This window comes from Tachypleus tridentatus, chromosome 12 (assembly GCF_004210375.1).
Source record: "Tachypleus tridentatus isolate NWPU-2018 chromosome 12, ASM421037v1, whole genome shotgun sequence".
NCBI lineage: Eukaryota > Metazoa > Arthropoda > Merostomata > Xiphosura > Limulidae > Tachypleus > Tachypleus tridentatus.
Genome location: NC_134836.1, coordinates 12101373 through 12114107, shown reverse-complemented (window position 1 = coordinate 12114107; position 12735 = coordinate 12101373). Strand labels below are relative to the sequence as shown.

At 30.5% G+C, this 12735-nt stretch overlaps 1 protein-coding gene across 7 annotated transcripts in view; it reads left to right on the top strand.

Moving 5' to 3' along the window:
• Positions 1-12563, top strand: part of LOC143234662 (uncharacterized) — a 65053-nt gene extending 52490 nt beyond the window's left edge. Inside the window, exons 17-25 of one of the 7 annotated variants that reach the window (XR_013018752.1) lie at positions 701-914; positions 1619-1852; positions 2097-2259; positions 5280-5515; positions 6119-6755; positions 8058-8253; positions 10067-10166; positions 10859-10986; positions 11209-12563. Coding sequence is in view for 3 of the 7 variants with exons in the window: in XM_076472188.1 (XP_076328303.1) it covers positions 701-914; positions 1619-1852; positions 2097-2259; positions 5280-5515; positions 6119-6760; positions 8058-8253; positions 10067-10171; positions 10859-10947 (1879 nt within the window). In the remaining 4 variants the exon portion in view is untranslated. Of the gene's footprint in view, positions 1-700; positions 915-1618; positions 1853-2096; positions 2260-5279; positions 5516-6118; positions 6761-8057; positions 8254-10066; positions 10172-10858; positions 10987-11208 lie in introns of all 7 variants that reach the window. The other 6 variants (XR_013018751.1, XR_013018749.1, XR_013018750.1 and 3 more) reach the window with 6 other exon arrangements.
• The last annotated feature ends 172 nt before the right edge of the window (positions 12564-12735 follow it).

The window sequence follows — 12735 nt, the reverse complement described above, 5'->3', positions numbered from 1 at the left end:
TAGAAATTATGTAAATGAAATTTGAGAGTTTTTAGATCAAAGAAAAGGATTATGAATCTTAACAGGAAAATTACTTTACGTTCACAACAGTCAACACTTTGATTTTATACATTTATTAGGAAATTTTTTGTAAAAACACCAAGTTAAAAAGTCTAATTTTTTGTCTACAGAAATACTTGTAATGTTTACCAAAAGCTTGCAAAAGTTTGTGAAAATACACAAAACATACTGAAAGTTGCCATGTGGAAACTCGGTCAGTTTGGGGTCAAGATTGAGGTTAAATCAACCGAGCTCACAGGGTTCATCTTCATTTGTTGCTTTGTTTTCTGAGATCTGTTGACTGTAGCCATTACATTCAAAATTCCTGCCTTCAGCCTTTGTTCATTACTCTTTTTTTAAGAACAACTGGCTTTTGTCAGTGTGTGCTAAATTCTATCCTTTTACTGTAAATTTCCTGGTTTATTTACACTATCTTTCTTTTCACTTCAACCTGGAAAAGAAATAGTTAAGCACTCATACTTACAAATTATTTTATAGCAGGGCAATAGGTCCTTTGAGTAAGAAAAAGTGTTGAGATTGAAATATAAGCAGTATTACATCAGATGGTTTTTACTTTATTTTTACTGTTTTTGTAAAAACAGGATCTTCATCAGTATACTTGTGTACTGTATTTATTGAACTTAACCTTATTTCTGTACAGTGTGTATCCATTATATAGGAAAAAACATCGTGCTATGGTATCAGGAACTAAGAGGAGAATTCGCACAAGCAGTGGAGGATCAGGATCTGAGATTCTTTCTCCAGATGAAGGATCATGTGTACCAATGGACCATTTCCCAAACTCTGCAGTTTCTGGAACCTTGGCATCCCCTGGTGCTAATAGAGAAGGATTTGTTTTGCCAAAGTCAAAACGGGCAAGTCTCTTAACATTGTACTTCTAATAACAGCTGTTTTAACTAGAATGAAATCAGTTTGACCACTACCAACAACACATCTTTTATGATGTTCATATTATTACTTTATTGTTAATAGTAGAAACTGTGTATGGTGCATTCAACATACTTTTATTTAAAAAAATATATGCATATACTGAATGTCTTTTAAAAATCACAACTCATTTATAGACATCTTAGGGTATTTAGAAAAAGAATATGAAATGTAAGGTGCAAAATTAAACATAATTTTGTAAAGTTGACACAGAATGAAAGATTATCATTCATATATATATATATTTGAATTAAGCATCAAACGTTTTTCAAATATAGAAGTTAAACATATTCTATCTGTAGAAATCAATAATGAAATGCTATTTGCATCAAATCAACATGCAATTTAAAGTATTTCCCATACAGAAAATAATATTTCTGGTTTTTAAAGGAAGTTGATTTTGTAACATTAAGAGTTAGTTACACTTTTCAAACTGGTAGGTGGTGGAAACGTCTACAGAATACACTAAGTAACTTTTTCAGGGGTTTAATTAAATTCTTCTAATAAATTTATAGTAAATACTTTGATATTTAAATTGTTTTTTAGAACATTGGAATAGTGTGAAGGAACTGTAGTGATGAACATAATTTAGTTATGTTTAGTAGTAGCTTCTCTTATTCTGTTTTGACAGTTCCTGATGAATGAGTGGATGCAGGAGAAAGCTGAAGCAGCAGTCCCTGTGTCATGTCCACTCACTATCCATACAGAGTTATCTTGGGATCTATCCACAGCCAGTCCAACCTGTTATGTTAGTTGCACCAAAGATGCTATGAGCAGCTCTGGAATCTTAGCTGCCCATCTTCGTCGAAACAATAATTCAGGAGTTACCAGCAAGCAGAAATCAAACATAGGTTCTGCTAAGAAGGTTAGCAAAAGGTTTTTAATTAGATTCATTGTTTATCTTAATAAAAATGTAGTTGCTTGTTTAAGGATGTTAAAGAGAATTTTATTAACTTCCTTCAGTTAGTTAAAGAACAAGACTTTTATGATGTGAGGATAGAAAATGACAGATTGTCAATCCTATGTGGAGTCTAAAACTGTTCCTGTAATTATAAAATGTATGTTTCTTGTGAGAAGCAAAAATTTAATTTTTGGTGTTTTGTGTTTAGCGTTGGCTTCGCCAGGCTATGTGTGAAACGACAGTACCTCAAGACATGGAAGGAACAGATGGACACGAGTCGGAGACAAGTCACTGTTCACCTATTCATAATGGGTCTATAAGCCCTAACCAACAAAGTGAAGCGAGCAATCCTTGCCTCTCTCCCTCAGGAGGTAGGAGATACAAACTTACACTACAGTTGACTTACACTGCATTTAACTTCTGTGTATGAATTTATCAGCAGCCAATTTATTTTTTGTCAAAACTTTCATAAAAGCAGTTTTTGTTCACCCTGTCTCAACAAGTCTTTCTGTATTGAATGCAGCTTTAGTTCAGATTAGATGTTTCTGATGTCCAAATACAAAGTCTGTACTTTTTTGCAAATTAAAAATTCAAATTATCAGTTAGATGATAAAATAAGGATCTAGCTATCTTTTGTATTTTATGAAATATTATTATATTTAGTGAATCAACCAAGGTGGCCTCCCCTACCTTTGGCATGCTTATATATAACTACTTCACTCTCTGATGTCTTTATAACCAATAAAAAACTCAGAATGACCCACACATTGTTTTTTTAGCCTCTGTAAAGTGTTTAGGCATAAAACCTTCCATTTCATGGTAGAATCAAAGGAGATAATATAACTAGAAATATCATCTTTTTAGATCCACATACAGCTTAGTACTATGTTTGTAAATTATAGTGGAAATCTGCAGTGTTAATACAGTAATTTATGATTTTTTTATTTCAAAAAATATATATATATAAAATATATACAAGTATTTTATATACTTCTTTATTTACTGTTCTTTGTTTGAAGAAAAATAACTGAAATTTCAAAAGCTATGTGTGAATAGTAATTATATACATATGCACAAGTGTATTATAACTGTGGCTATAATTTACAAAATACTAGTTCATTAGAACAAAGTAAAGATAAGTCACTTTATGAAGGCCAATTTTGTACTACTGAATAAAGTTAAGTAAGTGCATGTGCACTACAACGTTCCCACTTCTATAATGCTAGTTAGACATGGCCGAAAACAGATATAATAATTATATCTATAGATGTACAATGTAATGAAATTTAGGTTACTTAGAGTAAATGTGTTTTAATGTAATTCTAAATTGAAAAAAGCATAATTTATATCTATATCGTAATTTTCCATGGTGGTTACGTGGTCAGTGAAATAGACCAAACTCATACAGGTATACAATAGTGAAAGTAACAGATAAAATATAGCTTTTTTTCCTTTAGAAAAACTTATGATAATGAGCTGGAGATTATTAAGGAGTCATAAAGATTACATTTGTGAAATTTGACAATTTTCTGGTACATAAAAGTATTTTGAGCCCTTTTGTGACAAGCTTGGTGTAATTAATGCCAGTTAAGTATTCCTACTGTAACTATAGATGCAATATGTATACCTTCACAAAATTTGGTAAACACTTAAGTTAAAATTGCAAGTCTTATGTACACAAAATCTGGACTTTTTAATTAAGTATTTTTACTAAAACATTTTTTGTGAAAATAGCAAGTCTGTTTCATTACTAGCCTGAGTGTACTAGATGATTTTTATGTTATAATTAAAAAAACTATTATTCATCCCAAAATCTCAAATATTTAAGTAATCTTTAAAACCTTGTAAATACATTTCAAATGTTTGTTTTCAGTAAGAATTTATATTCTCTCTACCATAACTATATGGGATCTGTAAATTTGACCAACTTTGTAGCTGCCATAAAAAATTAGGAAATAAATACAAATTATGCATTTTTCATTCTAGAATGAGTACATATTATAACACAAAGGTTTTACCTAAATATTTTGAATCACATAATATTATACAGTTGTGAATATTTATTTTTATTAAATTGACCTTTCAGCCATTGCTAGCTAACATTACAGAAGTTGCACTAACCCAGCACTTGTGCATTCATTACCATATACAATAATATGAGACTGATCTTTAGTCTTTTTAGAAAGCTACCTGTCTTGGCTGTGTTTTAGTGTAAAATAATCACATTTCAGTATAATACACTACATGTGTATATGCGTTATTACTATTTAGAAGTTAGTTCTTAGTTATTTTTCTTAAAACACTGAAAGGTAAATAAAAATGTACATCAAATCTTATCTCTTTTAGTTATAAACTGTGTACTCATTTGCTGGTTGCCAGATGCTACTAAGCCTATCAAATTTTGTATTGGATGATATGAAACACAATAATTTTTTTGAGTTTTATGTATACATTTTGAAACAACAAAAATCATAAATTACTATATCAATATCATATAATTCCACTATGATCTATCGAGCTTAGTAACTAAGCTGTATTTGGGTCTAAATAAGTATAACTGAGCTTTCAGTTAGTTATTCACATGATAGAGACAGAAGTACACGTACTTACGGAAGTGTTTCTCAAAAGGATAAAAAGTGGGTGTGGCCACTGTGTGTATTTCAGAATATGAGCAATATTTCAGTATATAGAAAAGACATGAGGTTCTTATTTTGTATTCTAATTTGTCAATATTGGTAATTTGAGTTGCAAATTCAAATGAAACTATAGACTTGTGTGTTTTGACATCACAAGCATATAATTTGAACCAGTGTTCCATTCAACATAGCATACAACACGTAAATATCAGTATTTAGATGTGATTTTTAATATTTACTTTTAAATTAATAAATTAACTAATATACAGTACTAAAGTTTGAATTATTTATAACATCATATGAAAGTTACTGACATAAATTCATAAAATAGTAGCTCAATAAAATTTTGAGTATAAGTTAACAAACAATGATGACATGGTCTTTGACCTGTGGTCCATCACAATAGGTTAATCTTAAAATTAAAATTACTTTGCATGTTGCATAGTCAACATTCAGAAAGAATAAATACATGAGGAAATCATTATTTAAAAAAATTGTAAAACTTACTTTAAAAAAACTGATATTCTGTGTCCAAAAACCTTGTTTACTGATAATCTATAAAATTTTGTGAAGATATTATAAAAGTTATAGTAAGGAAACTATAACAAGTGCAAAATGGTTAAAAGATTGGTCCTTGGGACTAATCTTGTAGTGAGAGAATTAAGCATTGAAGTAACTGTTTTACAAAAAAAAAATATGTTGTATATCACCTGTCAGTTTTATTTTAATGTGTTTTTATAAATTTTTACAAACAGAGGTGCTGACTCCATTAAAGAAACGAAGAATGATGCGAGCAAGTAAAGACTCCACTTGTTCTCCGATACTGGATGATCATCCTGTAGCTTCTAGCCCTGAAATTTCTTTTGGAATGCTAGGAGAGAGCTTCAGACAAACAGTGTGTGGAATCAAGAGTCTGGCCTCTGATTATAGAGAGAAATCTTGCAGCAAACTTCCAAATGAAAAAAATATGACTGGAAGTTGGCTTGGTAAGGTGAGAAAATGATTAAATTTAAAAACAACCATCTATATAAAAAATTCTTTATTATTGCATACTATACATATAGTTAAGGTAAGCTAGATTTTGAATTATTGAGAGAGATGAGGAAATTTATTATTTCAGGCTCTAGGTACAGTTAACAATACATTAAATAAAGAAATTTATGGAAATATTTTGTTGAATTGCAGTACATGCTAGTAGACAAGTAGACATTCATCAAATGCAGGATTCACAGAATGTTATCCAGCCTCTTTCATTCTGTTTGTTTTATTAATTTTATCAGCATTTAGCTCTGAACAGTGGTTTGTAAAACTTATGTTGTACTTTTGTACATAGATGTTTACTGCATAGTATCATTAACATTTCTTTTTGAATCTGAATGTAGAATCTTCATTGTCATATTACATGCTAAGAAGTGATTTGTTGAAACTGATTGGCTCTGGCAACTTGTTTTCAGTAGTAGAAGTATAACACTATTTTAATTATAGCTCATGAGCTTGTGGTTGTACGCTGGTGCACCAACGTCATGTTGTTAAACTACAAATACATTGGAACTGATATGTTTATTATAATTATTATACCCAACTCTTGATTTAGGAAGCAAATGTGAAAGGAGAACTCCGATCGGAGAAGCTATGTGAAGAAAATTCCATTGGTACTTCACTGTTGATGAATTGCACTGCAGTTTCACAAGTCGGTAGTGTTACAGAATCTTCACAAGGCTCCTGTTTGGATGTGTATGACATCTCAGTTGATGCAGCTAATGACACGTTGCAGCAGTCATTGGAGAAGTCTATAGTTTGTATCTCTGGTGAAAATATATCATTAAAGTGTGACTCTTTACTTGATGATAAGTGCTCACCAACTAAATATAATAATGTTGGAGGTGAGAATATAAGTCTGTCCTTGAAAGATACTAGAAAAAAGGTCTCTGTTTACGTGCCACAGAACTCATGTTATATACAAGAAATAAAAACATCAGCTAACTCTGACTCCCTTAAAGTTTGTTACACTGACCACAATCCTAGTTTGGGAGTGGATAAGTATGTCAATTCATCAGTGAATCCCATTACACTATCATCGGAAATTGTTAGTTTGTGTTCCTTTTCACCTTCAAATGTAATTTCATCAGACACGTCATCTTCTCTTTTATCCCATCCTGTTGAATCTGTTTTCAGCAATCAAGACTTGCTTGCCACATTAAACAAAAGAAGTCATAAGACTGGACAAAAACGTAAGGTGGGCTAACTTGTTTTTAGAAATCTTTATTTCCAGTTTTTATATGTAGTAGATAAAAAGCAGGACAATCAGAACTGAAGTTAAAACTTAAAAGAATGCTTTGCTCCAATGTCAAATAGTTATATGTTATCTTTTGAATTATTTACTATAGCATGATAATGTGCCATATTCCATATCTGTGTAGAAATGTTTGGTGGATTGTTTTTTAAGTTGATGGTGACACTCTAAAACATTTTGAAACTCCTTTCATAACTGTCATTTAACATTCACAGAGTCAGTCCATTGGTTCAAACCTATATTGGCAAAGGAATGCAGATTTAATATTTGTATCTATGTGAAAACATGCATGTTGTTTGTGTACAAAAAAATTTGGATGTGTTAAAAGGCATTTGTACTCAAGATATGTCTGTGAATGGACAAAGTTTGCCTCAAACCCCTGAAACTGGAGTGAAAAGTAATGTTTATGTGAAGGATAAAACTGTGTCCATCATAAAATATGCATATTGTAATTACATAGCCAGTAGAACTTCTGAAATGTGTGCGTGTATATATAGTTTTTCCACTATCTCTTTGTATTTTATCTGGTATTTATTTTCTTCTGTCATGAACTGTTGCTAAATAAAATTTCCAATGTTGGATAAAATAGTTGATAACTCTTAACATCAAATACATAAAAATGGGCTCAGTTGGGACTCTGTTAAAGGTTATGGCATGTAGAATTTCACTCCCAGCCATTTACATAAGGATAACTACTTGGTGGACACATTTAACATTATGTGGGTGAATCATGTTAGAGTTTGAAGAATTTTATAAACTTTGCTGAAGCAACTCATTATCATAGTAATCTGTTGCCATAGCTGATGATCAGTAAACAGTGTCGTTGTCGTTCTAAAATAGACAAGTGTGGGTAATATATAATAGTTTAATAAAGGTGGTTTTCAGAAGTAAACTAAGTATAAGAATATAAAAAATGTTGTTAGTTCAAAAATATTCCTTTTGTTTAAATGACTCATAACAAAAATGATATATTCTAATGAAGGTGAGAAAATAATAGTGATAGAGACCTGTTTCTTTTGCTGTGTTTGTGTTACCATAAAAGTTATATAGTAGAGTAAAAGTATTGTGAACTAGTTTTTCTCAGGCTATACTCTTCACATTTTGTAATTTTTGTGTGAAACCTCTTACTTACCCAATAGTGAAAAAAAAATAGCTCGACATAAATATTTTGTAATTGTCATTTCAGTATAAACTTCTCTTAATTAATTAAAACAGTTGAAGGTGTTTGATTTATGAATAGGTTTCACTGTCTGAATACCGGATGAGGAAAAGGGAGAACAATAAAAATGAGACAACGAATCTTGCATTAGAAATTCCTGTGAAATATGACCTCCAAAACAGTCAGTTGAATGATACTGATATTCCATTAGGTCTTTTACCACTGCCACTCTTTGAACCACTTTTAGCTCAAGATGCATCAAAAATTGATTTTAAAGGTAAGAAATATCTTTTGAAGAAATGGTACATTTAAGATTTTTCTACAAACTCATTGCTATACCTGACTATATACTAAACTTAGCTTCTGAGAATGCATTAAATTATGATCTGATTATTTATCTTTTTTCTTTTTAAACTATATCAACTCTTACAGCACATGCTTGGTCCCTTGGACATCATAACCATTCTGTGATTGTTGTAGCTTTCTTCTATTATCTTTAAATTAGTAAGCATATGTTAATGAAATTTGACATATTATCAGTTAACATTACAAGGCTTTCATACACAAAGGGTCAGTTTTGTTTATTAAATGTTAAAGTTGGTTGAGCAGTGTTTTTCTTATGCCTTTTCTGTTTGCTTGTTACTTATCCAACATGCAAAGTAATTTTCATTTTAAAAGTAAAAATATTTTTATGCAACAGAAAATTTACATATCTCACATGTGAAATCTTTATAATGTCTAGATAGTTATCAAACATTTCTTAAGAAAAAAAATATTTCATCTATTATATATATATTTTATTATGATGATCTTTCAGCTGTGCGTGGCTGACATTACAAATGTTACAATGACATGGTGCATGCATACTCATGTTACCATATCCAATAATATAGAACTGACCTTTAGCCTTTACAAAGCTACCCTGTCTTGGCTGTGCTTTATATAAAGTTACATTTCAGTTATTATACAATGTGTGTATATATATATATATACACACACATATACATAGATTATTATTATTTAGAAATAAGTTATTAAATTTATTTTTATTAAAATATAAAACAATAAATAATGAAGTAAAACAAACAATCATATCTTCTAGCTATGTTCTTTGAACTCAGTTGCTTCGCCCTTTCAAATTTTGAATGTTGGGGGTATAAATTGAAATAATTCTTTTTAGGTTTCATATATACAAAAGAATGACAAAAAAAATTTTAAATTACTGTATCAGTACCATAAACATTCAAACACAGTAAAGACAACATATCTTCTCAAACCTTGGTTTGAAAGAACATAGCCTTCTGTCATCTTAAATACAAAAAAACGTTTACTGTATTGTTGTTTTTTTATTTACTGTTAAATTAAAAAATAGAGTAATGTATAATATGTAAATCTGAATTATAATGTACAGTTTGATACCTATTTTAGTGATATAAATTTATGAAAGAGTAGTTGAATGCAAGTTAACAAATGGGACGACATGGCCTTTGACCCATGAACTGCTGGGAAGAGTGAATAATATTGTATTAGTTTCTGGTAGTTCATCTTTCTGCCCTAATGTATCAAACATAGATCTGTACAGTCACTCTAGCACAGATAAGTGCACCTGTCATAAATTTATATAGCGAATTTAGTATTTTAGAACCACTTTATTATTTAACACGAGATTGCCTTTAAGTTGTAGATAGTATGTTTAAGTGTTGTACAACTACTTTAGAATAGTTAGTATGAATCCTGATGTTAGATATTATACAAGTATTTAATCCAAACAAAATTAAAGCATAACCAGTATTTCCAACCATTTTCTTTAAGAATAGATTTAGAAAGATAATTTGGATTTCTTCAAAGTATGGTGCTATTGTTAAATTATAAAGTGTTAATCAAGGAGAGTTAATAATACTTGAACATTTAGGCTAAGAGTTATTGATTTCATTGTTGAAGAGCACTGATACTAGTAGAGATGCCTCTTATGTATAGGTTTATGGGTGTAAATGTCTTGATCTTGATATTACTTTATATTGTTGTAACATTTTTCTTTGTTACTTGAATAATAAGAGTAACTACTATATAAATGTCAAAATGCATTTCAGTAAGTCCAAAAAAAGAGATGTATTCTGAATTTGCGAATGAAGTTGGTGTATTGAAAACTTGTACATCTTTTGAAATATTGGATGAAGAGAAACTAGAAAAGTTGAGTAAGTGTTTGTCTCAGAGTCTGGCTTTGTTTGTGATTACTGTGATTCAGAGATGGAGGATACTGGTATGTTTCTTACTGAACTCATTTGTTGAAAACTATAATTTTGTTTTCGTAAATGTTATCAGAATAGCAGTACCTAACTTGTATTGGACAACAGCAAACTTACATATTAATACTTCACTGTTTTGTATCATGTTTGTCATAGAACATGTTGCACATACTAACTATCTATCCTTGAAATCACTTGTAATGTTTACTAAACAAAACTACAATTTTCCTTGTCTTTATTATGTGACTACAAACTGGAACCTTGTGTCAAAAAGACCATCTGAAAACAAATCACAAGAAGTAGAATTTCAAAACTTCTCAGAAAGAATAGAACCTAAAAATTGTGTTAGAATGAATGCAGGTATCAGAAAAGTACTGGGCTTGACTTGGGTGATTTATTCTAGTATTTATAAACATAATTTTTTGTTTTAGTTTTTCCATCACCATATGTTCCAGGAGGATATATTGTATATTATAATATATATGCTGGTATATTATATTTGTTATTGCAGAGTTTCTCACAAAGTATGACAATTTGTAATCAGTAAGTGGTTAGGGATGCTTGTGTGTGTGTGTGTGTGTGTGTGTGTGTGTGTGTGTATACGGGCTTGAAGTTTGGTCTTTGCATACATTTTAGGTCCAGGAAAGACTTCAGTTCAACATGACCCAAAATTGTTGACCTCTTCAACTGTCTTGAAAACTAATGGTTATGTTGCTGCACCCTGACCTTTTCTCCAGCAGTCTTATGTAACTTTAGGAAATTCTGTAAGGAAATATCTTCTCAAGTATAATTAATGCCTGAAATGATAGTGTAAGAAGGGTAAATTTTCAACTACTTACCAAAATTAGTAAACAAAGCACATCCTAAGTTACACAAACTGTGGTGTAAATTAAATGAATTATATAACCGTAGTACATCAGAAGAAAAAAGGAATTTGTATAAATAGATGTAGTATAATTTTTTATATAATTTATTCCACATCTTAGAATGTGCAACATCCCAGGGCCGACCAGTCCCAGTTCTTCAAACTTCCCAACGTGTTGTGTCACCTCTTTTAAATGGCTCTACAAAAACCAGAGTGCCACAGTTTTCTCAACCCCATATAAGGAGTTGCTATGACCATGGACATTACTTTGAAGGATAGTCAGTCATCATTTTGTACCCCAATTGTGTTGTGCGTGGAATTATGGCCATATTTTAATAACTTTCTGCTGTTTGTATATGATTCATGACAATTTTTAATGTAGTAGTTTCCCAGATCTCAAAAAGAAACTTAACACTTCTGAACCTCTGTATATGTAAGATACTTAGTGTTAACCTCCTTTCTTTAGGTCAAAACTATCAAGTTAAGGGGTGTAGATAACTCTGTTATATATATATATAGTAAAACAGTAAATAAGCTTGCATTAGTTTGATTAAACATTGTGCTTTTGCTTTGCAAGTCATGTACATATTGCAGAAAAGCTGTACCTGTGCCCTCAGTTTGTTGTGGCAAATTATATTATTTTGAAAGAGTTTTTGTGAAACTGAAACCAAGATAGAAAACAAGTGGTTTCAAACTCTTGACAAAGGGTCCATTATCTTTAACGTTTTATTTCTTTGTTACTTTGGGGTAAAGTAAGTGAAAGAGTATAAGCATGCTTAAGTTAATTTTGAATTGCTAATGCCTTGTTCAATATTGTAAGAGCATAAGAATGCAGGTAGTTTGGAAAAAATGTTACCATGAACGAAGTATCGTAAGGTTCCAGTGTTAAACAAAATGAGTTTCAGCTTTCCTCATAACTTAACTGGTCCTTAATTAGTTTTAAGTCAGCAGTGCTCATGCACTAAACTTGCTGTAATTTATGCCAGTTATTTTTACTTTAAACCCTCATCAACCTTTTGAAAAAAGGAAGAAACTGCCCAGTGTTTTTTATTTCATATTTTGTACAGAGAAAGCTATATTTTTATGTGGCAGTTTCTTAGAATATAATCAAAGCAATTTTAATATAAGGTTTTAGAGCCTGGGTCCACGAAGTGGTGAGGCTATTTGAACTTCAGTAACAGAAAATTAAGAAAGTACAATCACAGAAGTTTCTCTTTAAAAAGCTATTTATCAAAAGGACTGTTCATGTTAGTTATTGGACATGCATTCTACCACTGTAATAGTTGTTTATTGTTATCATACTTCATTTAACTTTGAATTTGTGCATTTTTTTGTACCATGGGAACACCATGTTTTTAAGTTATTTCCTACTGATAGTTTATGTTAACATCCAAAAATAAATTCTTTTGTAAATACATTAAATATTTCATTTGACAAGTGCTGGTGTTATTAATGTGAAGTAAAATTTATACTACATCTTTTTGTTAAGTGTTTGTTTTTTGTCCTACAACATATAACAATACCCATAACATCTTATAATGAGTGAAATATCACTGCATTTTCCAGACTAATAAAAGTTGCTGTTATATAACTGGATTCAAGAAGTTTCTGGTAGATTACAACATTATTTCTTAGGAGAAGAAATGTG